This window comes from Anolis sagrei, chromosome 5, assembly GCF_037176765.1.
Source record: "Anolis sagrei isolate rAnoSag1 chromosome 5, rAnoSag1.mat, whole genome shotgun sequence".
In the NCBI taxonomy this organism is placed as follows: Eukaryota; Metazoa; Chordata; class Lepidosauria; order Squamata; family Dactyloidae; genus Anolis; species Anolis sagrei.
Window position 1 is genome coordinate 156,922,118 of NC_090025.1, and position 25,816 is coordinate 156,947,933.

At 38.9% G+C, this 25,816-nt stretch overlaps 1 protein-coding gene across 6 annotated transcripts in view; it reads right to left on the reverse strand.

Moving 5' to 3' along the window:
- Window positions 1-25,816, reverse strand: part of ANKS1B (ankyrin repeat and sterile alpha motif domain containing 1B) — a 396,936-nt gene that overhangs the window by 27,621 nt on the left and 343,499 nt on the right. For all 6 annotated transcript variants that reach the window (XM_060777255.2, XM_067469140.1, XM_067469138.1 and 3 more), the window contains 2 exons: window positions 11,319-11,426; window positions 7,573-7,752 (listed from right to left, as the gene is read on the reverse strand). In XM_060777255.2, the coding sequence (XP_060633238.2) occupies window positions 7,573-7,752; window positions 11,319-11,426 (288 nt within the window). The remainder of the gene's footprint in view (window positions 1-7,572; window positions 7,753-11,318; window positions 11,427-25,816) is intronic.

Here is a 25,816-nt window from a genome sequence, read left to right on the forward strand (position 1 = left end):
AAGTTGTTGCCTCTGGTTGTGGTGGGGCCGGCCTGTTTAAAAGCGGCCATGGGCCCATTTAAAGGCAATCCCCATCAAAGAGGTAGACGGTGGTGTGGCTGTGATTGATCAAGTCGATTGTTCCGAGGTCATCGAGCTTGATGTTGAGGGAGGTCTGGCCGGTGTTGGGCGGTGAAGTGTGTCAGTACTGAGACTTGCCTGTCTCAATGCCTTTGACACTCAAACATTTGAAGTAGTTGAACATGCCACTGAAGTTGTTGAAGACAGAGGCACCATGGAGGTTGAAAGGGCCAAGGCCTGCTTATAGAGCAGGGTATTTAGCATGGCCATTCTCATCATTCTCGCCTGGGGCCGGGAATGCTTGGCAATGGCTGCATGAGCCGACCACATGGCTCTCTACAAGGCAAAGGAGGCATTTGGCGTGACCATCAGAGTCCGGTATCTTCAACGTGCACTGGGTACAGAGTTTGAAGCAAGACATCGATATCCTTTGTGAGTGAAGTTCCAGGAAGAGCTGCTACAACAGCGGGGGGGGGGGGGGGGGGGGAGAGAAACGGGGGCGCACAGAGCCAGAGAGCCTTGGGAAGCTTTAGTTAGAGCCTGTGCAGATGCAGGAAACTCATATGTGTGCATTCACAGAGACCACAAAGAAGAAATTTTAATTTCTCAGTAACTATAATATTGTGCATAGTGGCCAATTCCTTATTTATTCTTAGTTTGACCAAAATACAGTATGTCAATAGGCTAGGAAGATCTAAGACACTACTGTTTTTTTCTCAAAATCCATAGGTTTCTCTGCCTGTTAATGATTCACTCAGCAATTTAAAATTAGTTCTGGGTTAAAAACTAGTAACAACACGCCCACATTATATGTGTGTGTGTGTATGCGTAAGCAAAGTAAGACGTTTGCTTAATGGTTCATTTAGTAATTTGTGTGGGGGATGGGAATACAAAATAGAGAAGAGTGGGGCATCATATTACTGGTGCTTGACCTCAGGAGAACTCTTTCCATGAAGCCTATTTTATTTCTTCATGTCTATTTCATTTACAAGCTCACTATGCAATGGCATTGTGCAATTGCAATAGATGAGGGTTGAGTACTTATACATGTAAAGAATTCTAAATGTTATGCTACACCAGATCAATGGGAAGGGGAAAGTGTTATTCAATCTTTTTAAAAAAAAAACTTTGTACTTAAAAAAAATCTTAATACTGTTCATCTTAAAAACGAATAGTTTAGCCATTCAAAGACTAACCCAGACCATTGAATCTTAATTTTTTTTATATACAAGTCTGAAGAGTTACCCTATCTGAAGAAATTGTGTGCGGTTTCCATGGAACCATTCTTCAAAAAAGGTTGCGAGATATGGAACAATAGTGTGGTGCTATCAATATGGCAATATTTTTATCACCTTGTAATAGAAAGGAGCAGTTGGGACAGCTAGCTTCCAGGTCATTTTGAGCTTGTGGGGATCCACAAATAAATGTATGACTTCAAGGAAGGGAAATGTATGTCCACGGGAAGGATGGAGTTTTCTGGGGGCAAATGACACACTAAAAAGAAACATAATAAGTATAAATGTTTTTCTGCTTCGGCTCCTCCAGATGTTTTTGATTTCAACACTCAGAGTCTTCTACTGCTAGCCACATTAGCTTGGGCTTTTGGGAATTGATGTAAAAATATTTAGAGAACATAAAATTGCTACTTTAATTTTAACAATTCAAGAAAAAATTTTTTTTGTAGATTGCAGTAGAGGGGACCTCAATACAATGTGTAATAATACTTCTTTATACTGTGACATTTTTACAAAGAAAAAATATTCTTGCTGATTAGATGGTAATATATACTATATATATTTATAACATCTAATGATTGCTCAGACTATACTATGTAACATGACATTTGTTCCTGGTTTATAAATGTCATATCCTAATTATTTCTATCATAAAACATGGAAAAGGTTTATTAAACTGCAATGCACTAAAGGTTAAAATAGCATATGAAAAGTTAAAAATGCAACCACAAAAATGACGTTTCTGAAGTATAACAACTATCAGAGTAAGGACTGCACATTTAGACAGGAAATGACACTTTCAAACCAGGAACAGGTTTTCTTTCAAATTTTGTAACACAATGCAATTGGTACACCCACTCATTTCTGCGGTAGTGCAGAGTATGTAATTTGGGGAATGTTATAGAAGGATTCAAAAGCTCTTTGGGTGCCATCCCTCCCCACACACGCAAATGGAAACAATTGTTGCTCTCCTGACTTCCAACGAATATGTTAGCATATGTTGGAGATCAACAAGAACAATATTCCTTTCTGCCAGGAAAGGTACTCTCTGGTGCTGGGGAATGGCATTTCTTCTTTCAGATGAAGAAATGTGAATTCCCTGTCCCTCCACAGCTACTAAATAGTCATGTGATGTACAGTAGTGCTGGAAATTTGTGGAAGAAGTAGCCCAGGAGAACTGGTCACGCAAGTGTTGTGCTCCCGTGGGATGTAGGCTCTTGAGCCACTGAGTCCTGTTATTTGCAACCACTTACAAATAGACTACTGTAAGCCATCTGCCTCATTCCCTCAGAGGTCTCTATACGTTCTTCTCCCTGGTCTCCAGCTGCTCAGCTGTTTCCTGTGTTTTGCTGTATCTCTTTTGGCAGCTGGTTTGTAGAGGCTTCTAGGTCACTGTGCAGGGAAGAGAGAAATCTCCTCTAGGCTGTATGGGAGCCCTCCAGGTAATGGTGCTTTTTTTTCCAACAGAAGTTTGGCACCAGGCGACATCCTATACAACCTCCAGAGGCTACAGCTGTAAAAATGAGAGTGGACTCAATTCCCCTGCAGCAATCGATCTACCAGTTGGCTTGGTGAGAAATGTTTATACAAGAAGCTTACACATCTCTATCATCATGGGTGGGGCAATAAAATCATCTAACAACTGAGTCAAGGAACTAGACATTTTGGGAACTAGACCAGCAGTTCCCAAAATGTGTTCTGTGCAATGCTTGGGTTCTGCAAAAAACATCATAGGGATTCTGTAATAAAATGTTCTTTGAAAAATCTTTTTTAAAAACCCATGTCAGAGTATGGAAATTCAATGTAACTCTGGTTCAAACATAAATCTCTTTATTTCCAAACCTACTACATTATTCAAAACACCCAGGCAATAGGAGTAGATGAAAGAAGGAAGAACTTTGTGGTTCACAATGCTTAAGGATATAACTAGGATGCCATGGAAAATCAGGGACAGAGTTAGGGTTCCATGGGGGGGGGGGGAAGTATTCTGAAGGGTTCCATGACAGGAAAAGCTTTGGAACCACTGCCCTAGACAGCCAGCTTCTATACTCTGGGAGAGGACTATCAACATATCAAACCATCAAGGAACAAGGCTGCTTTCAATAGTTACAAATAGTTGATAGATAGATAGATAGATAGATAGATAGCAGCTTCATGCATTACAATTTAAGACATATTTCCTTTTTTATACATCTATAGATGTTTATTTCTACTCCTCAAATGAATGAATGAATGAATGAATGAATGGTGAATGAATGGTGCAGGCCTCAGACTGTTCCAAAAGCCAAAACAGCAGCCCCTAGTCATACTACAGTTGCCCACCACATCTGTAGGACTACAAGTTCATTTCTTCAGTGCTTCCAAAAGCTGGCATTCAGATTATGAAAGATGCATGGCTACTATAGTCATGCCAAAACACTGAACTCTTTGCATCGTGATGAAAAAAAAAGGAAGGGAAGGATAGCTGCATTTGCCTGAATCCAGCCTAGTCCTCACACTTCATTCGCCAAAATTCTTTTCTGTTTGAACAAGTTTGCCCTCAGGTTGGACTGAGCTGGTACATCCAGACAGCCCTAAAACTATTGTGAACTGCTTTCAAATTAATTTTCATCCAGCTGAGTAGGAATTGCGCCTCAGGTTCTTCCTGTCATTCATTGTCTAACCTTTAAAAAAAACAAACTTTGCCAATCTCTGTGCTTATCCTTCACAAAAAATTCATTCGTATAATCTGAGTGCTAATGTACCAACAGGTACTAGGTGGTGAAAACTGTTGAGACTGAGGTGGTATCATTAATATTACATGGAATTAGAAATCAGCCTAAGCTTGAGGTTTGTCCAGATTTCCTGCCTTTTCAGGCAAATGTGCCAGAGTTCATGTCTGTACACATGCCTAAAGCTGGCTATTACTATGACAGGAAAAGTGAATGAGCATATAATTGGAGATAAAAATATCACAGCTTAATATGCATGTAAATGGGTGTGCACACACAGGTTTAAAAAATAAGTGCTGAAATCTGAGTGTTTTACGGATCAAAACCATAGGCCAAGTTCAATAAAAGCATTTTAAGGAAACAGTCTGAGTGTTTTAAAAGTATCAAGTTAGCACACAAGAATACTTTTCAGTTAAGATGTTCCCTAGGAAGCATATATATTTGCTTTGGGCTTCAGATCAGAAGTAATAAGAGATGGAGTCACAGTGGGTTCTCCCATTAACAGTGAGCTCTCCCATTATCAACAGCTACTAAGGCCTAGAAGTAAAAACGAAAGGTGATATTCTCAGTCACATAAAATGCATATATCAAACAACTAAATGGCTATACATTGACACCATTCAGTCATGGGGGAAGTAAACAGATAGAAAAATCGCTACAAAAGGTATAAAAAGGAAGTGTATGTCTTTAACTAGAATGCATGAGGCTTCTTTTTATGCATATATAATTATTGACAGCAGCTAACACACTCTGCTCCTTGGTCATTTGGTAGGCTGATAGTCCTCTCCTACAGAGTATTGGAGATGACTGTCCAGGGAGTGTCGTCAACAGGTCTTTATTGCTCTACAGAAGAAATGAGAAATGGAATCATAGCAGGCTCTCCAACTGAAGTATGTAATAAAAGCATAGAAGTAAATAAGAAAGGTGATATAGTCAGTAACACAAACAACTACATGGCCATACACTAGTCACAGTTTTGTTCAGTTGCTGTTCTCTTCGGACTTTATTAATGTCATCTTGTATGCTAGGAGTGACTGCTGCTCACAGTTGTTTTTGTTGGCAGTTTTAGACAATTTATAATTCAGGAGAGAACAGGATAACTTTTTTAAAAAGGGGGGGGGGAGGGAAAATGAGTAGATGATGTTCATAAAAATATTGATGGTGTCAGCTGTCTTTGGTTTCCTAGAAAACAGCATTTTCTCTATCTCCAGGTACCTTCTGCAGTTCATCTTGTAAAGCATAGCATAGGAATTGAAAGTCTCTTCTGCTTCTGTCCTGAAACAGTCAAGCCTTAACTTGTGGATGGTCCAGACAATTGGATGATTCTATCAGGGCAAAATGCCTGCTCAGTGAAGTGAGCTGTTCATGTCACTAGCATGCTTTATTAACTTAACTGGCCTCCCATCTGTTTTTGGGTGCAATTCATAGTTTGGTTTCTGAAGTCTACTATGAAACATTAAAGCATGGTTTATGATTTGGCCTTCAGTCATTCTGTGCATCATCAAAGAACAGCACATGTTTCCCTATGGGCACTTTTTGCTGATAGAAGCACAACTATGATGACCTTTAGAATGAAATGTGGCTTGTCTTTTGATGAAGCATATGCTTGATTTAAGGTAGTCAGTGGATTATTCATGTTTGGTTGAACCAATGGAAAACAGGCTGTTTTCAATTGTCTTTTGCAGATGGTTTAGCACATCATCACTGTGGTGATCAGGACAGGAATAATTAAATAAACACACTGGGACTTTCCCAACAACTTTCTCTCTCTCTCTCATTCATTCCTTCTCTCTCTCTCTCTCTCTTTCTATATATATATATATATATATAGAGAGAGAGAGAGAGAGAGAGAGAGAGAGAGAGAGAGAGGGAGGGAGGGAGCCCTAATAGCTCTTTCCCCACTTTAATTAAATTAAAAATAACTTCTGCAAATTCTTTTAGTTATTCACCTATGAGCTGCAATTGCATCTAACTGTTCTACACAGAAATGTGCTGGCCAATTTTATCCAGGTATTTCCACAAAAACTAATGGGAAAACAAACTGGTTTAGTGTATATTTAGAAGGGAGAAAATCACAGGAATGCGCAATCCTTAGAATCATTTCCAGAAATGACAAACAAGGCATACTAATCATTTTCTAAACTTATTAACAAGACTGAATAACCTTACTGATATGTAACAATGTTAGGTCTTCTGAGAACCTTGGTAGCTGCACCAGACAACAGATTTACAAAATAATTTTTAAATTGCAATTTTACTTTTTATCTACATTTTATAAATTGTTGTTGCAATATTAGTAGATCTACCTTTTAAGTTTACTGTATTTATACAGTCTATTTATCCTGAATACAATTTATATGGCTATTCATTTAAAAAAAACCTTATTTTTATTTGTTTGTTTTTAAATGCCAACAGTGGAATGGATAATTAGGTCACTTGAATACACAAAATAGCTTCCAACTGCAGAAACGTATTTGCAGAATGAGTTCTGGGACTGTTGTTTTTCAATAGGTTTGTAATGAATCCCAGATTGTTCTAATAGCTCTTCATCCACAGCTGAAGGCTTACTGTAAATCAAAGTGAAGGACACATTGCAACATCATTGATAATAACAGCATGAATAGAAACTTTGTGTGTAATGTGTGAAGCGCATGAAGTTATTCCTTTTGTCAAATTGCCTCTGTTACTTTTTAAGAGCAGAATGAATTCATTCTATAACATGCCCAAACAATTGCAATGGAACAATAAAATTCCATTTATCCATAACCGTATCCAATATCACTGTGAGAATGCAATTTGTGAAAATACAGAGGGAAAGTCATTGTGAGAATGCACCTGGTAAGAATGCATCAAAGGGTTCTGAAATGAAATTGGTGTTGAGATTGGTTCCACAGAGTAGTAATTCCCCTTATCTCCCCTGTCAGGCATAGAGGTCACAGAATCCTGATGTTTGCAAAAGTATAAAAACAATGGGGAAAAGGGGGAAGAGGGTGGAGATGAAACAGTTTCGTGAGGCCTGAGATTTCTCACTAATCACAAAAGGAATGCTGCCTGTTTGGGCAGGAAGAGGGCAGCCAAAAACCAAGAGTTGGCAGAGAATTGAACAAGATACTTTGGATTGTAGATTAGATTGTAGATGGATGATTAAAATGCCACCCAGTAATATGCCATTCCTGCAATATTTTGTTGCACATCCTGTTTGTATAACTTAATGTTAACAATCAAAATGGCTTGCTTACCCATAGCACTCATCGCTTAAATAAATAAATAAATAATCATTTTTAAAAATGCACAATTCTTCTGTATCTCAGCCATCAACCAAATATTTCTATATTATTCTCATCTCCAGGAACTGTCAGCATAGAAATAACCGTAAAAGTAGTTCACCGAAGAGAAAGCCTCTACCCAGCAATGCTAAACAAGTGTTTTAAAACAGGATTTTAAAATATAAAATAAATGCAATAAGTTGCATATATTTCAGAAACATTTTGTTGTAGAGCTATGGAAAGATTGTACAACTCAAGCTACCAGGAATTGCAACAACAAACGAGGTTGAACGATATTACCTGAGCCATCTGCCTTTCCAGCTTTGACCGGGGAATATCATCAAAATAGCTGTCATTTCTTCTTCTCCTTGCATCCCCCTGCATGATAATGTGTGGTACGTCGAGTGAGCCTCCAGTAGTGTAAGTGCTTTGGCTGAGTGAGGGAGACAACTGAGGAGGAGTATGGTTGCCACTGGGTTCCTGCAAACAAAACAACAAACAAACATAATTAATAGGGATTCCTGCACTCAGTCCAAAAGGGCAAGTACTGCAAGTGTAATTTCTAGCCCTGCATACCTGCTAGTGATGAAATTTCCCAAGTGTATATAATACATATAAAAGTCACAAACCGTGAGTTATGTGCATTGCACACTAATCTCATGAGGGAATTACCTCACTTTGGAATTAGAATTACAATAATTCCTGTGCTTTGAATTTGTTGGAGCATTCAAGAAATCAGTTATTGTGTTCGTGTCAACTGTAAAATAAGATGCATGAAGCTGATTGGTTGAGATACACCTGGGAAGCAAGCTAAGCCTGGGACTTTTGGATACTGTTACATTTTTGTTCAGGGTTGAGCTATGAAGGCGTACAGAGAGAAGCAGAGAGAGACAGACTGATTTGCTTCTTGGCTCCTGAAATAAAGTCTCTCATATGGACACAGAAAAGATCATTTTAAATCTCTCATAAAAGGACATTATGTGATTTGGTGCAACTGATCACATTGTACATATGTTGTTCTAAACTAAGAAGAGTAAACTACTTGTTCTTTATTGTTCATATGTGTGGAATATTTTCTTTCTCTGCCAAGGCAGCGTGTGGGCTGATCATACGTGAACTACATGGTTTATTTTACATTAAACCACAGAGTTGACATCAATAATGCAACATACAAATTGACATTAACTCCATGTTATAAGATACAATTGAATTTCCACATTATTATCATTGACTTGCCTTCCAGAGCTGTAGGAAAGAGGATGTAAAGGACTTCTTTAAATTGCTGAAAAACTGCCTGCAACACAGCTGAAGCTGTATCCGACTCAACTGCAGTGTCTTCCAGTTTGTTTCCAAGCATAATTCAAGATGTTGGCTTGGACTTACAAAGTCAGAGAAGCAGCTTGGAGCCAGACTATCTGAAAGTCTGCCATCTCCAATATGAGCCTATTTGAGATCTTCAGCAGAAGTCCTGATGTGTAAGAGATTAAACTAGTAAATACAGAAGAGAAGGCTTTCTCTGTAGCCTTCTCTTCAGTTACAGAAATCTCTCATAACACAGGCAGGCAGGCAGGCTCTATGTTTTGATTTTTTAAGCTGGTGTTAACAGTATTTCATATCAGTTTTTAAAGATATATCTGTTTTATTTTACATTTGGGAGTTTGGTGGGCTTAAAAAGCAATTAAAATGCTTCCAAAAAAGTCAGATCTTTCTCAAGTACTCTTCCATTCTCACGTTGCTTCTGCAGATTTTTTTCACTGAAGTAGCAGCAGATAACACCTCCGTTTGAATAATTCTCTTGGCTTTTCGTAGGAATTCAGCCTACCACAACTTTATGTTTCACATTTATATTTTAGCATTCTTGCCGAGTGCCAGGAAACAACAGCTTTAAAAAACTGAGCTGAATTCAAGCAAATCTCCAAAGGCAAAATACTGTGAGTTCAGTGACACTTTCAGTAACAGTGTCTTCCAAGGAGCTATAATCTGTTCCGCTCCCCAGAAGCCTTTATGTGTGATATGCCAAACATAAGAATGAGAATGCCCATGTAATTTTAAAACAGTAAGAAAATGGGTGGAGGGGGGAGCTGCTTATGTCTAAGACAAAGAAGCTATAATATCCTTCTTCTTCACTATTTTATGGACGCTAGTAATGAAAATAAAAAATGCATTTCCCCACTTTACCATAAAAGGACATTTCATTTGAAAGAACTGACTATAAGTAATTTGAAGAATGTTCTCCTGCATCGTTCCTGAGAAATAGGTCCCAATGCATGTTAGGCTTTAATTGACGTATGTCTAATGCTCCTGCCACACAACTGTATAACATCCACATTGATTTGGATTATATGGCAGTGTGGATTCCGCTAACCCTATTCAAAGCAGATATTGTGGATTATCTGCCTAGATATTCTGGATTATATGGTTGTGTAGAAGGGCCCTAAGATTGCAGCCTGATGATACAATCATAAACCCACTTACCTGGAAGTAAATAATTTTGAATGTATTTGGACTTCTGGAGATGCATGAGAGGGATTGAACTGTAAGTGAAGAGCTGTATACTAAAAGGATGATCACCTTTTAGAATGGGTTTTTATGGTTGGTGATATCTCTGGGTTACATCCTCATGGAACTTCCAGACAGGCACCAAAATGTGGGAACTGTTGCGTTTTTACCTGAGGTGCCCAAACAATGCCTAAGGTAAAAGTGAATGAATCTGGAACAAAGCAGGGTTTCCCTGCACTGTTCCGAATTAATTAGACACCTGGTAATACCCAGATCTTAGGTAAAATCTGGATCTTATCAGATGTGAGCCCAGTGCGGACTGAGCCCAGGGACCACGTCATGCAATCCCCATGCCATCTTGATTTTTCAGGCCCTAAAACGTACCCAAAAGTGTCTGCCAGGCACTGGGCCTGCTTGCAAAGTTCTCCTGGCATGCCAAAATAGAAAAGGGATGGGGGGGGGGGGAATGAGGGATATTCCTCATCCCCCCCCCATCTCCTGAGGCACAATTTTGGTACCCCAGAAGAACTTTGCAAGCAGGCCCTGCACCTAGCAGCCGAATTTAGGTAAGTTTTAGGGCCTAATTTTGGAGTTTGGGGGTGGCTGACTGCTATCCTGATGGCAAGTATGCAGGAGGGAAAATCCGGGTTTCAAGGGGGGACTTCAATGGGAGAGAAAGCCGGTCATTTTCACCCATTTTCACCCACATTTAACTGCTATCTGGAAGCAGTTTGCAATACGATGAAAAAGGTCACATACCTACAAAAACATGAAATTTAGAAGCCCTAACAAATTTGCTACAGTTGATTGTGTTGTGCTTACAAAACAATTTCTGTAGCTACATCTCCTGAAGTTACCCCTCCTTAAAATCAAACAAACATGACTTTATAAGCTGAGCAAACTCCCCACCAATGCATCCATTTCCATGTTCTCAAAGAATGGGGAAATGATCTGGAACATATTCAGCTATTTTTCAGCTTCGAAGTGCACCCCAGCAACCATCAGCAGAAAACTCTGGACCTCTGTGGGCAATCCTGCAGACGATGATATAGTGCTTTTTGCTACAGAAAAATAGCTGGACATGCCTCCTCCCATTGCTCTCTGACAGCATATGCCCATACTGGGGACCTGCTTACATGGTGGTTAGAGGATTTGGTGTGTTGTATATTTGGATGAATTTCAACTTAGGACTTTGTAATGCAGCAATGGGATGTCATTCCAACTGTACTAAGTATTAGCCTTAGGAAAAGAAGCAAAGGAAAAATCTACAGTATGACCTCCATACTTGTGGGACTAGTACCTGCAGTTTCACCTACCTGCATCTGAAAAAATATGTCATGTCTAAGAATTTTCTAGGTCCTCCAAGCGATTCTATGATATGCTTCCTGTTTCCATGTTAAGTTCAAGGATATGGGGCTCATACTGTATATTTATTTGTATATGAAATTACTAAATAATCATTCTTTGTCCTTGCAGATTTTTACAGATCTCATGCAATATATGCTTGAAACTTCACAAGGCATCTCGGCACATTTGCTGAAGCCTACCCTGAGGGTTATAGATCGCGGTGGTTTCTGAGGAGGATCTTCGTGCAGCCTGTCTCCCAGTGACGCCAAAATACGTTTCCGATGGCCAAGCAAACTAATTTTTAATACCTGTAAAATAAAAACAAGTTGATGTACAAACAATTTGATAAAATTACAAGCAAGGACTGAACAACCTGTCACAAAAATGCACCTCTATAATTATTAATTGGAATATTATCCATCATTTTGAAGGCAGAGGAGTAGAATGGCATGGAATAATACTGAGAGGATTTGCTTTCAAGAAGGAAGGAGAGAATGCTAGAAGGAATCTCATGTAGTGGAATCCGGAATGAGACAAAAGGCAAACAGGTAGAGATGCGCAGTGTCAGAAGGGCAGAGGAGAAAGGAGGAGGGAGCTGTCAACAGGGAAGACAGCAGAATGCAAAACAAACTCCACAAAGGAAAGGAAAGCATGGTGTAAAGTAGAAAAAGGCCATATGCTTCTTGTTTGTCATTTTGGAGGTGGGAAGCAAGAATCTTTCTATACAAAGTATAATCTTTTGATATGCAAACCATTTCCTGCTGTATCCCATAACATTATAGACTATAATTTAGAGGAAGGAAAGCAGTGTTACTTTCACCGAGTCAACATGAATTCATTACAGAGTGTGTTGTCAGGTGGGTATTTCACATGAATCAATTGCCTGAAAAAATAATGGTGCAGACACATGCTCTCGAAGTATTAGCAATATAGGTACAATACTTGATGAAAGGCAAACTCTACCATACCACTACTCCCAGTTCCAGAAGAGAGTTGCCTCAATACAGGTGGATATGGAGGATGCATGGCAATCTGCAATATTTGTTACAATATTGTATATGCATGATTTAAACAATGTTTTAGTAATTTTAAATTATCAACGAATTGTTTTAATTGCTTTTATCATTTATTACTGTTATTGGCATTGAATGAATGCCTGTTGTGAAGCTGCCCTGAGTCCCCTTTCCGGGGGTGAGAAGGACGGGATACAAATATGTGAAATAAATAAATATTTGATTTAGATTTATTCTCAAAGTTCATTTAGCATAAGTGTCATTAACAGTATCAGTACAGTAAACACTTTCAATTATGAAAGTACATAATTCCACAGATTAAACTTTTAACACGCACCTGAGCCCAGCAAAGCAACCAACTGTTATCACTCTCAATTTTAATGCTTATGAATAAAAATAATTTTGCACTAGGCGTCGAATAAATCATCAAGAGAAATCACTCCATTATTACAGAAGGAAAATGGTTCTCACAGGCTAAATTTCATAATGGATCAGGAAGGCAATTTCACTTGCAATTTTCATTGACAACTATGACGCAAACTAAATCTTTCTCTGCTTTCCTTTAAAAGTTGGTGACTTTAGAAAATGGTGTGGGTGCAATTTATCAATTTGTAGACAGATAAAGGTATAATTAGGCCAATTTATTGATCAAATTGCAAAAGCAAATTATAGTAGATAGCATTATAAACGGATATAATGCAATGACTGTATTATGTTGAAAGTGCCTTATAGTTGACAGATGTGTGGGGGGCGTGTGTGTGTCTTGAGCACATGGTAGCCTGACAAGTCAGTCTGGGAATGGCTGATACTGAAAGGCACACACTGTTCCAGATAAGACTGGCATTACATTTACACTGTATTTTTCCTGCCTGAATACCCCCACTCCAAAACTGTATACAAAATGAGGTTACAATTTAACATAGTGAAATGTGAAATCTTTGAATGTATTATGAAATGGCCTATTTTACCACTATTCATGATAATGCTATAATTCTTCTGAATATTCTTCACTCTACAGACCTTTCTCACTATTATAACATTACTGAAAACATAGAAGATACTATCAGAACCAATCTATAATGGCTGCAACTCACAATCGTAGATGTGAATATGTAACCTAATTATGCATTCTTAACAGATTTGCATTCATAATCCCTATATATTCAATAGCAAATAGGAATTGCAAAAGTCTCCTTGCTCTGAAATATAGCCTAAGGAACCTGGCATGTTTCTTCCATCCCATCCTACTCCTTCTTATATTCATTTATATATCCCACCTTTCTCCTGATAATGGAGTTCAAGGTGACTGACAATATATTGAAGACAATACAAGTTAAAAACAAAAATCAGATCCTGCTCCGCTTCCAAGATCAGATGGTATATGTTGCGTTTAGGATATATGTTGCGTTTAAGCCCTAAACAGTTCAGAACCTGCCTATCTTTATGACTGCATCTTCCCCTACGAACCTGTGTGATCTTTAAGATCTTCTAGGAAGGCTCTCCTCTTGCTCCCACCCTCGTCACAAGCATGGTTGGTGTGGATGAGAGAGAGGGCCTTCTTGGTGGTGGCCCCTGACTCTGGAACTCTCTCCCCAAGGAGATTAGGCAGGCACCCACCCAGTCCACCTTTCATAACGATCTAAAAACAGGGATATTCCACTGTGCTTTTGATCAGACAATTCCCCAGATAATTTTGGCCCCTCAGCTATGGCCCAAAATCTAATCCTTGCACTTTACTACTGTTCCCCACTCATAGACATAGTGCTCTACCTCATAATACATACTACCCTCTATTCCTAATTTTGTCATCTAGCTCTGCACTTTACCCATCAGCCCTGTCCTTACAACTGATTTTCACCAGCCTGCCTGCTTGAGTCCAGAAACTGTTCACTATATCAGGCTATTGGTTGTTTATTCAATAGTTCTTTTTATACTGTGTTGTGATGTTGTTTGTTTTATATTGTTTATTATGTTGTTTTATGAACTTTATTGTGTTATATTTTAACTTTGTCTGACTGGGCTTGGTCCCCATGTAAGCCGCCCCAATTCCTTTTGGGGAAATGGAGGCAGGATACAAAAATAAAATAGTTATCTCTATGTATTTATTTATTTAGGCCCTCCAACAACTAACCTAACTTCCTCTAATTTCAATGGGTCGTGTCTAGGTAGATTTGGCATTGGATTTAGCATTTGATGGTCTCTTTCTATATGCTTTTCTGATAACAATTGGATAATTTCTTTCTCCTTACTTTTCTGAAAAAAACTCTGACCTATAAGAACAAACCAAATAAAGATTCACAGAAATAAATATGGGGCAAGATCTTAACGTTTATCTAACAGGAAGTATGGGGGTTGTTCATTCTCCAAGCTCTTCTTCCTTAATGGTTCCCACTGAAATTTAAGCATAAACTTAGTAACAATGATTTTAATGACGCTACATTGATTTCTGACTATGCAGAAATTTTCCCTAGTTATATAACAAAATGTGGTTATGAACAGCTAACGATTCTTGAGACTGACGTTCTTTGAAGTCCTCATAGAACCTTTTGATTAAATATGTGTCAGGGTAACATGTTGTGTCCATAGTGGAGTCCTTTGTACCATTCATTATCTTCCACTTGGAATTGCTGCCTTTAATGAACACGTTCTATTCTTAGATCAGCATCACAAAGAAGATCTAAAACCCAGACTTAAAATCACGAGCAGATTTTCACCAACATTGTGCAGGACCCCGGCACAACCATGAAATGTTGACAACCTAAAGCAGTGGTTCTTAAACTGAGACGATTCATGCTTCCCTCCTCCTCCACCCCCTCCCCCAAGCTCTAGTCCAACCTAACCATTGCAAACATGTGCCCTGACCCAGCCAACCTGCCTGCCTGCTTACCTTGGCATAAAGTGGCCACTGTCCAGGTCTAGCACTGCCTCTATCCTTCTCTCTCTTTTTCTATTATTTCCCTCATGACAGTGTCCTTCCTTCTCTTCCCCCTCCTGCTTGAAACCTTCCCTCCTCTTTCCTGTTCCTCTCCCCCTACCACCAAAAGCCTTTCCCCCCAGCCTCCTTGCTACCATAAGCCTTTCATCCCCCTTGCTATTCCTCCCCTTGCTGCCAAATGCCTTTCTTCCTCAACTTCCCCGCCACCCAGATCTTTTCCCCCTTGCCTTGCTTGCTTCCAGAACCCTGTTTCTCTCCCACCACTCAGTGGGTGCTTTGATTGTGTTTTTCCTCAAGGGGATTGGACTGGGCGGCTTCTGGGGTTTCTGCTATTATTTATTATTACGAAGTCTGGGTGATAATCTGTTGGGGTGCTTTGATTGTGCTCTTCCTGCATGGCACAAGGGGTTTGGACTGGATGATTCCTGGGATCTTCCACTGAAATACTGTTACATTTATGTTGGTTAAAATTGTTTTTCATTTATATATTGTATTGTTATTTCCTTCCATTTTTACACTGTGTGAATTAGGTCACACAAACACTTTCCATCCATCTGCCACTGGCCCCGCCTATGCTTGATATATGTACATTATATTATATATATATTATATAATATATAAAAACATTTCTTGCGGCTCCACGAGAAACATTTGCTTCGAAAAGGGCTCTGTGGCTGAAAACTTTTGAGAAAAGCCCAAAGCTTGCAAAGAGAAAATATTAGGTCAAATCCTTCACATCTCTTGATATTTGTTTATTAAATTGCAATCTTATGCTATCCCAAAACGTGGAATCAAGGCATAAACTCCAATATTTCACAGATGACTACTAGGATATTTGGGACCTTTAGGTCACATCACCAACTGATTGGTCACCACTACGGAGTCCCGGTGGCGCAATGGGTTAAACCCTTGTGCCAGCAGGACTGATGACTGACAGGTCAGCGGTTCAAATTTGGGGAGAGCAAGTTGAACTCCCTTTGTCAGGTCCAGCTTCCCATGCAGGGACATAAGAGAAGTCTCCTACAAGGATGGTAAAACATCAAACACCTGAGCATCCCCTGAACAACGTCCTTGCAGACAGCCAATTATCTCACACCAGAAATGACTTGCAGTTTCTCAAGTTGCTCCTGACACAAGAAAAAAGCCACAACTATAAATCACAGTACTGTTACCATAGCCACATTGAGCAACACAAGCTAAAAAGAAGCCTTACATTCCCTAAAAAGCATGAAGGTACGAGAGATACTTCATATAGTCACTGCCATGACAGTAGCTCTGGTGGTAACAGTAGCTGCAAGAAAACAAATTTGAGAGTAGCTGATACTGACAACCTGGCAGGTTGCTGAATAGCCAATATCACACCTTCACCAACCCAAGGAGGTTTTCCAACTCTGCTGAAAATGCATGAAAGCTGTACTCCAGAAATACCATTCATATCCAAATTTGTAAATAAACATTGCATCAGGTTTTGTAATTAACCCTAAGTTAGACACTGAATGATAACTTGTTTTGGAAGTCCCAGAAATGTGTATGTTTCTAAGCAGTGCCCTAATCTCCTGTTTTGAGTTCATCAACTAACTGACAACTCATACTTTTGCTGTTACTGCAATTAAAAAAACCCAGCAAAAACTCTGCATCGAATATTTTAAAAGGAACGCTCCAAAAGCTGTATGTGGTCTAGAATCATTTACCTACACACATGCTTCACAAAACAGCAGTGTGAATGCACCACCCACACTGCTCTAAGGCACACATCAATGGCAGACAGTGATGCTGGGATAGAACAAGCAATGGTGAGTCAGTCCTTAGCTTACACTTCATAAGCCCAATGGCGCTTTAGTAAACTGTATAATGTAGCAAAGATGCTATAATCCCCACACATTCAGCATCACTGATAAGGTAATTCCATTTTCTGTGCATTAGCGTTACATTATTTCAGCCTCAGAGGAAAGGATGACAATGACAAGTCCCCTCTGAACTAATCTTGCCAAAAAACAAAAAACCTCTTAGATGGGGTTGTCTTAGGTCACCATAAGTCAGAAATGACTGAAAAGCACACAACAGCAAACAAGATCATTTTTAAAAAATAGAAAAAGGACAATAAAATTATCAGGACGTTTGATTCCAATCATAAGCAAAGGAAGACAGAAATACATTATATATTTTTACTCAGAAATTTGGTCACAGGCTTTACAGGATAATTAAACTCATATTGAGCACTCTAGTACAGGACTTCTCAAGCCTTTTCCACTCACAATCTCTTTGTGCTCAAGCGACCATGAGTATAGGTAAAGGTTGTCCCCTGACATGAAGTCCAGTCATGTCTGACTCTGGGTTGTGGTGCACATCTCCATTTCTAAGCTGAAGAGCCAGCATTGTCTATAGACACCTCCAAGGTCATGTGGCCGGCATGACTGCATGGAGCACTGTTACCTTCCCACCAAAGCGGTACCTATTGATCTACTCACATTTGCATGTTTTCGAACTGCTAGGTTGGCAGAAGCTAGGGCTGACAGCAGAAGCTCACGCCGCTCCCCGGAATCGAACCTTTGACCTTTCAGTCAACAAGCTCAGTAGCTCAGCGCTTTAAGCCACTGCACCACCGAGTTCTCTCTCTCTACACACACACACACACACACACACATAATGACTATAAAAATCAAATATTTACTTATAATAAATCAGCATTTGCAAGCTTGCTAAAGAGGTTGGTTTTCCTTTTTTATGAAATACAGCTGAAGTAATTTCTGCATGTTGTTGCTAACAGATTGGTGTAACTGTCAAATGCAGTGGTTCTCAACCTTCCTAAAGCAGCGGCCCCTAAATACAGTTCCTCATGTTGTGGTGACCCCCAACCATAAAATTATTTTCGTTGCTACTTCATAACTCTAATTTTTCTACTGTTATCAATCACACTGTAAATATCTGATGTGCAGGATGTATTTTCATTCACTGGACAAAATTTGGCACAAACACATGATACACCCAATTTTGAATACTGGTAGGATGGGGGGGGGGGGGGGGGGGAGAGAGAATTGATTTTGTTATTTTGAAGTTGTTGTTGCTGGAATTTATAGTTAACCTACAATCAGAGCGTTCTGAACCCCACCAACGATAGAACTGGGCCAAACTGGGCCAAATTTGCCCTTGAGTTTTGGAGTTGTAGTTCACATACATTCAGAGAGCTCTGTGAACCCAAACAATGATGGATTTGGAACAAACTTGACACAAATACTCAGTATACCCAAATGTGAACACTGGTGGAGTTTGGGGAAAATACACCTTGATATTTGGGAGTTGTAGTTGCTGGATTTATAGTTCACCTACAATCAGAGTGTTCTGAACCCCACCAACGATAGAACTGGGCCAAATTTCCCACACAGAACCCCCATGAACAACAGTAATGCTGTGTTTTCTGATGGGTCTTTGACAACCCCTCTGACACCCTTCTTGCGACTCCCCCCCCCCCCCCCAGGAGTCCCAACCCTCAAGTTGAGAAATGATGGTTTAATGGGTGGCATTCAGACACCTTTTACTGTTGCCAAATTTTTCACAACCTACATAATACAGAATCCCATTGGAGATCTGGATCCATGGTTTAAGAAGCATTATTTCGTAGACTGCTCCAATTGATTATTGGAAGGAAGTCACCATCAAGATTCATTAACAAATTAATATAACAGTTCATTGCTATCTCCCACAACCCCAACAGTATGATAGCACTGAGAACATACTATGCAACCTTGGCATTTGAAATATTTATAGCCATTCAGAACTATATAAAACATTGGGACACTGAATTCAGGTCACAACAATGTTTGACAGAAAGGAAGCCCGCAGCAATAGTATAGTTCATTCCTTGCTGAGAAAAAAAGGTAAAAAAAAACAAAATTACAGCTGTACTTTTGGCATATACATTTCTTTCCCTAAATCTATATTTCATCCATAAACACTTGCCTTAGGCTGAAACCTTGCATCCATTACACAACATAATCACTTCCATTATGTTGAAAAATAAGTAAGGCTGGACCTCTCAAATGAAAAAAGTGAGTGCATGCACGTATGAAGAGACGCTGAATGAATACTAAGGCTGCAATTTTATACACACTTCCAAGACCTTTGAACTCAGTGGGATTTCTGAATAGATATTGTTCAAGTTGTGCTATGAGTCTCAAAGAAACCCAAAGCTAGAAGACACCAGAAACAACTCAAAGTGAACCATCAAATTCTTCCCTGTTTAGATTTAGGAGTGGGAAACGGAGTGTACCACATACAACTACAGAGAATGCAACTGTTCTCTGTTAAAAATAGCTTCTTGTGAGAGCCTCGATAGCACATGGTCTTTGCCTTATTATGTCTACTCCTTCTGTAGCTTTTCCAGTGGAACAGAATGGAACTCAAAAAAGGAAATTAACAAACCATATCTGTAAACCAGAAAGTTTGAGGTGAATATTTTAATGGTTGTCCAACTATCTGCGCGGGAACAACCTGCACACAGCACTGATTCCTGGACCCAGCCTTTTATTTTGTGCCTCCAGACTAGCTTTTCCTGGCAGTTAAAACAGCTGGATAGATTTGTCAAAAGAAGCTGCTCCCCTCAATCCCCTCTTAGGGGCGTAGCTCTGAATTGTTCTTCCATTTTAGTTTAGTCAATGGTGTTTTCTCTATAGTTTTGGGAAGGCAATGTGTGTTGTTCTCCCAACATTTCACTGATGGAAAACATGGACAACTTATGGCCAAGTAACATCAGGGTGGAAAAAGTTGTTCAAATGGAAGAGTTGAAGAAAGATTGCAGTAGTTTGCTTTTGCCTGAGCCTATTGGGAAAGGTACGATTCTGCTCCCTCTTCTCCTGTTTCCACTACTGAGCGAAAGTATTTTTGCACAGTATTTTTGCATGTTCAACACAGTTTCCAGCAATTTAGATAAGCTCAGGAAAAAATATGAAATGGGAAGAAGGGGAAGAAACTAAGATATTTCAAAAACAGATATAAAAAGTGGGATGGCAGAAGATTAATCAGGCCTGTCAATGCCAAATCAAAAAAGTTGGAGGGGATGAGTTACTAATATCTTTTTCCAACTAAAAGTCTCAAAGGAAGTTTTTAAGATTTTTTACTTTCTAAATGAAAGATAGCTACTCTTCAGTGGCCTGGATCTTCTGGAGCTATCCCTGCTGCAAGGATCACTTTCACTTTGTTTATTTTTCTAGCCTCTTCATTTCCAATGGTCTTTTTTTTATTTTAGGGACATAGGAACACAGGGCTGATCAAGTTTCTGCCAACAGTAAGTGAAACCTTCATTTAGGATGTCAATCTTGTATTATGATTATTGTTGTGCAGCAAAGAACAAGAAGGATTTTACTGGACCTGGACTTTCATTTAGTTTATTCCAAGACCACAAGGGCAAAAACTGCAAAATAATAGGCCTAAACAGGGCAACAAAGGGGTAGGTGCTGTGTGGGAAGCACTCAGGGTGAGACCCCATGTCCAGGTTGCCTTTTGCTGGCATGTTTTTGAAGATGTGTGATTTAAAACAAGCACATTTAATTGTATATACATCTAACGCTCTGCATGGTGCTCTCCACCATGCAGAGAAAAATAACCCCAATAGTTGGTTGCAGCTTTAATAATATAGCTTAGACATATAGCAGAGCAATGATGAGTATCAACAGAATGTTTCCAAAATGGATAATCTTGTTCTTGTTGCAGTACAGCACCAGGGGGGGGGGGGTGGTATTCTTTCACTGATGAAATGGCCAACTAGAAGTATATTCCGAAATTTCATCCTATAAATGAATGATTGATGTACAGACTTAACTTACACCACAGATTTACTTTCTGCACCTTCTCGCTCCTCTCCCCTTTCAAATTCCTTCCACGCCCTTTAACATTATTATTATACATGGGGCCAGCTTTAGCACAGCAGGTTAATCACCAGCTGCAGCTGCAGTATATCTTGCCAACTAAAAGGTTGACAGTTTGAAGCTGGGTCAGGGTGAGCTCCTGATTTTCAGCCCCGCTCCCTTACCAACCTAGTGGATCGCAAACAGCAATGTGAGTAGATGAATAGGAACCACATTAAGTGGAGAGGTATTTTAGGCACAGTGTTTGGGGGCAAAGGCTCTTCGGCAAGGAGATGGAACAACAGTACCCCTGTGACTGGAACCAAGCACAGCCTCCAAGATGCTGAATGATGAGAAAAAACCTAAATATACTTCTATCTGTTGTCTGGCTCATCACTGCATAATTGGCATTGAATGTTTTCCGTATATGTGTTCTGTGATCCGCCCCAAGTCCCCTTCAGGGTGAGAATATAAGTATTGTAAATACATAAATCTTTCCCAGTGAAATAGAGCACAGAACAGGACACTGTTATAAATGTTTAATTTTTTTAAGTTCAAGGTAATCTTCTTTTTGTCTTCTAAAAGCCAGGTTTTGGTGTTAGAATGGACAGGGTATGAAATCTTTACTACTATTCTCAAGTTACAAAGAAGATAGGTTCTGTTTGTTTTTAAGTTGAATTTGTATGTAAGTCAGAACAGGGACTTTTTAAAGCGTAACTCCATCTATCCTCTATATACCTACCTACCTACCTACCTTTGGATAGCATAGGAAAGGATTAACACCCCTGTGGTGTTTCTTTTGTTGTCCATACCCCTGTTCAGAAGATTTCATCTCATTTTCTGACCTGTAATAATTGGATTTTGAAAATAGTTGGCTTGTTGTGAAAACAAGGATTGGGGAAAACACTTCAGTGAAGAACCCCTTTCCCCATGATAACTCTTTCAGGGGTGAATTTCTCTTCCTAGGAATAGATGTCTGTCACTTCCTGTTGTCTCACCCCCATTCTTAACTGTGAGTTGTTTGTAACTCAGGGAATGCCTGTATATTGAAACTACTAAGTTTGTTTTTAGGTTACTTAGTTTTATATGGACATTCTTGAAATTCTGTTGTTTCTGGAAAGCAGTCTATACTGAAAAATGGAATTCTCCTTAGAGATAGGCTGTAAAATCAGAAATGTGGAAAATAAATGAAGGTGAATAGAGAATTGGAGAAGAAGTATAGTGTAGAACAAATTTTATTGTGGCTGTTTTTATTTATTTAAAACTTTTATATCCCGATCTTCTCTACCTCCGTACTCTACCTTCTCTACCTCCCATCTACTTCTAGGCAGTCAGAAACCACATTCCCTTTTTATGCCCAGAAATCAAGGACAATACATTCTTGGATTAAATGGCACTCAAAAGACTAGACACAAAACACATTAGTGAGAAAATTGTGATGTCTCTGGCAGGCATTCAATAGAATTTCTGAATACATTTTCATTAATTTGAGTAGAGATTGGCAACCTGTGGCACACTTTTTGTTGTTGACGGCAAATCCCGCCATTCCTTAATCATTTGGCCTGATGAGATTTATAGTCCAGCAATATATGGAAGACATGTTCTGAGTTAGAGAATCATACAGGAGCCACACATAACATAGGCAATTGCCAAGAAACCCATTGAAGATGCCTTCCCATCTTCAATAATCTACTGGTCTTCCAACACAATGCCTTCTAACCAACACGTGTTTCTTCCCATCCAAATAGAGTTATCTTCTGAACAGGGTGGCAGTGGAAATTAAATACAGGCCAGCATATATCTTTCTATGCTATCAAAAGGAACCATGTCCAAAAATGGGAGATTAACAAAGCGTATGTATGGGAAGAACTAGTGAATACCTCCAAAAAGTAGGTCCTAAAATGGTTTGGACCTCTCCATATCATGATAGCTATAGATTTCTTATACTGAGAGCTACAATACTTGTTTCTATAATATGTGCATTTTTAAAAGAAACACATTGTACTTATATTATTATTATTATCATCATCTTTTATTTATTGTTATTGCAGTTTCTCAATAATAATAATAATAATCATCATCATCATCATCATCATCATCAACCTTTATTTATACCCCACTAACATCTCCCGAAGGAGTCAGTGCGGCTTACAAGAGGCTGAGGCCCAATACATCAGTAAAACAACAGCAAACAAATACAACAATAAATAAAATCATAAAACAAAGCAATAAACATTAAAACAATAGCAATAAACATTAGACAATAACACCACGATGCATTTAAAAACTAAGGTTGGGCCAAATGTAATGATTAAAATTTTTAAAAATGCTGGATATGACCAGGTGAAATGGATAGGTTTTTGGAGATAGGTGCGGTATGCAGACAATCTTAAATCTCTAGTAAAGTTTCTCAAGTCACTCCTGACCTGAGAAAAAAATATCATCTTTATTTATACCCCGCCTTTCTCCCTGTGGGGACTCAAGGCAGCTAACACTCCACACGAAACAAGTTTGAAAGGTGCAATACAAAGGGATAAAATACAGTAAATACACTAAATTGGCCTTTAAAACTCATATTCAAATAATTTTCATTGAAAGTCTCTGAGTCCCTCTGTTTCAGACAGATGTATGCTGTGTTGCAGCTGGAATAAATGTTATTATTCTGTTAGATGTTAATTTGTGTCTGACTCAGGACAATGAGTACACACTTTCTGGGATTTCTTCTGAACACATTTCATAAATAAATGCATTCATAGTATAACAAGAAAATGCTAAATTGAAACTCTGAAATTTATATATGAAGCTGAGAATATAGAACCCCATTAGCTACAGTCTCGTGTTGCCAAATGCATTCCCCCAAATTCCTTTTAAACTGGATATAGTGTTTTCTTGAAAGACAGTGACTGCCAATGCCAGTTAGCACAGCACATTTAGCCTGGTATCCTGCTGTTCTCTGACTCTTAATCTGTGAGGAAGAAACATCATGAGTAGAACAGAAGAAGCTCTCTGAGCACAGCAGGCCATTGGATTAACTCTGCCAGGGGCATGGAAGGGACATCAACAGGATGTCTCAAAATATCTTTTCCCTTAATACCTGAAGGTGAGAGAAGGAACAAATTTTATCAAGGAGGAAGACTGATGAAAAGGTGCAAATCAAACAGCATCACAAAAAACTATAAGCCATCCAATACCAGCTAAATACATTCCCCTGGAGGATTGAGGTATCATACAAAATTACAACAAGACATCTTATCTTATTTAAAATAATTCAGATCATAACTGCATTAAGATTATATATATCTTCTCACATATTAAATTTTTGATCCCAGCAGTTCTTAGAGAAAATATTTTGTGTGGATAAAAACCAAGAAGAAACATGTGGACAACCCACTCTAGATCAGTGGTTCTCAACCTGTAGGTCCCCAGATGTTTTGGCCTTCAACTCCCAGAAATCCTAACAGCTGGTAAAACTGGCTGGGATTTCTGGGAATTGTAAGCCAAAATACCTGGGGACCCACAGGTTGAGAACCACCGGTTTAAACTGATAAAGGTATGAAACATGTTATTGTGAATCACTTGCTCAAACAAAAACAACATCACAGTTGTTCCTTTGTTTAAAAATGTATTTTACTGATTTCATTTCCCCTTTGTTCTCCCATTTCTGCACTTTTCAGCTGTACATGGAGAGTGGTTCTCAAAATGAGTTGTAGCTACTGAAGACTGCAATTTACTTATTGTGTGTAGTAACACTTATGGATAATTATTAAAATGTAACTACAGAGAGAGAGAGAGAGAGAGACTTCCTCCCACTAATAAAACATCCCAAAGAAGTTAAAACTGCAGATATGGATTGAATTCAGTACTGCGGTAATCAACTGTTAGGAATCCATAACTAATTCCTGTCTACAAAGATTCATGACCATGGAACTATGGTCACAATTGCAAAAGTCCCCCAATCCTACTTTGGGCACCACTTACACTGCCATACAATAAAGTTTCAAACGACACTATATGGTCAGTGTAGACCAGGCATGGGCAAACTTTGGCCCTCCAGGTGTTTTGGACTTCAACTCCCACAATTCCTAACAGCTGGTAGACTTTTAGGAATTGTGGGAGTTGAAGTCCAAAACACCTGGAGGACTGAAGTTTGCCCCTGCCTGGTGTAGACTCATATTATGCTGTTCAATGCAGCTAAACTGCATTGTATGAGCATACCCTGACCATAAAATGCAGTTTCAAACTGCATTATATGGCAGTGTAGATAGAACCTTAATAGAAAACAGATATCTTGGTTTTATTAGGCATTTTCCTGATGCAACTTTATTGTTCTTAGGTAGATTTATTGTAACAGAGTTCATGCAAATTTCTTTCTTAGTGCCTTTTCTTTTATCATATCCGGCACCATAATATATATTCTTATCCTTCATCCAGGTCTACAAAACCAAGTCCCAGTTAGTAACCTGGCAAATATTCTATCTGCTTGCCAGGCTGCTAACTGGGACTTGGTTTTGTAGAAATATTTCACCAACTTTGAGAGAACTTCACCCATTCTTTCCAAGAAAGGAAATAGCGATGCTTATTTTTAAAATATTACATGTTTTAAGATTAAATTGCTGCTGGAATATCCTGACATACACTCATCTTTCTGAGGTCATCTGCCTTCTGAGCTGTGGTGACTGGCCAAAAGAAGTCAATAATGCTCTCAAACAGATTCCTTAAAGTAACAATTTAAGAATCACGTGACTAATTTCTCTTAAAATGGCAGTGTTATCTGTCCCATTATATTATTTTTATACATTCTGTCCTTACTTTAAAAACATTACTTCCACATTTCTCGCAAAGCCAAATAGGTATGTTGAAATAGCCATAATGGGAAACATTCCGCAAGAATCCAATATTTTTTACATCCA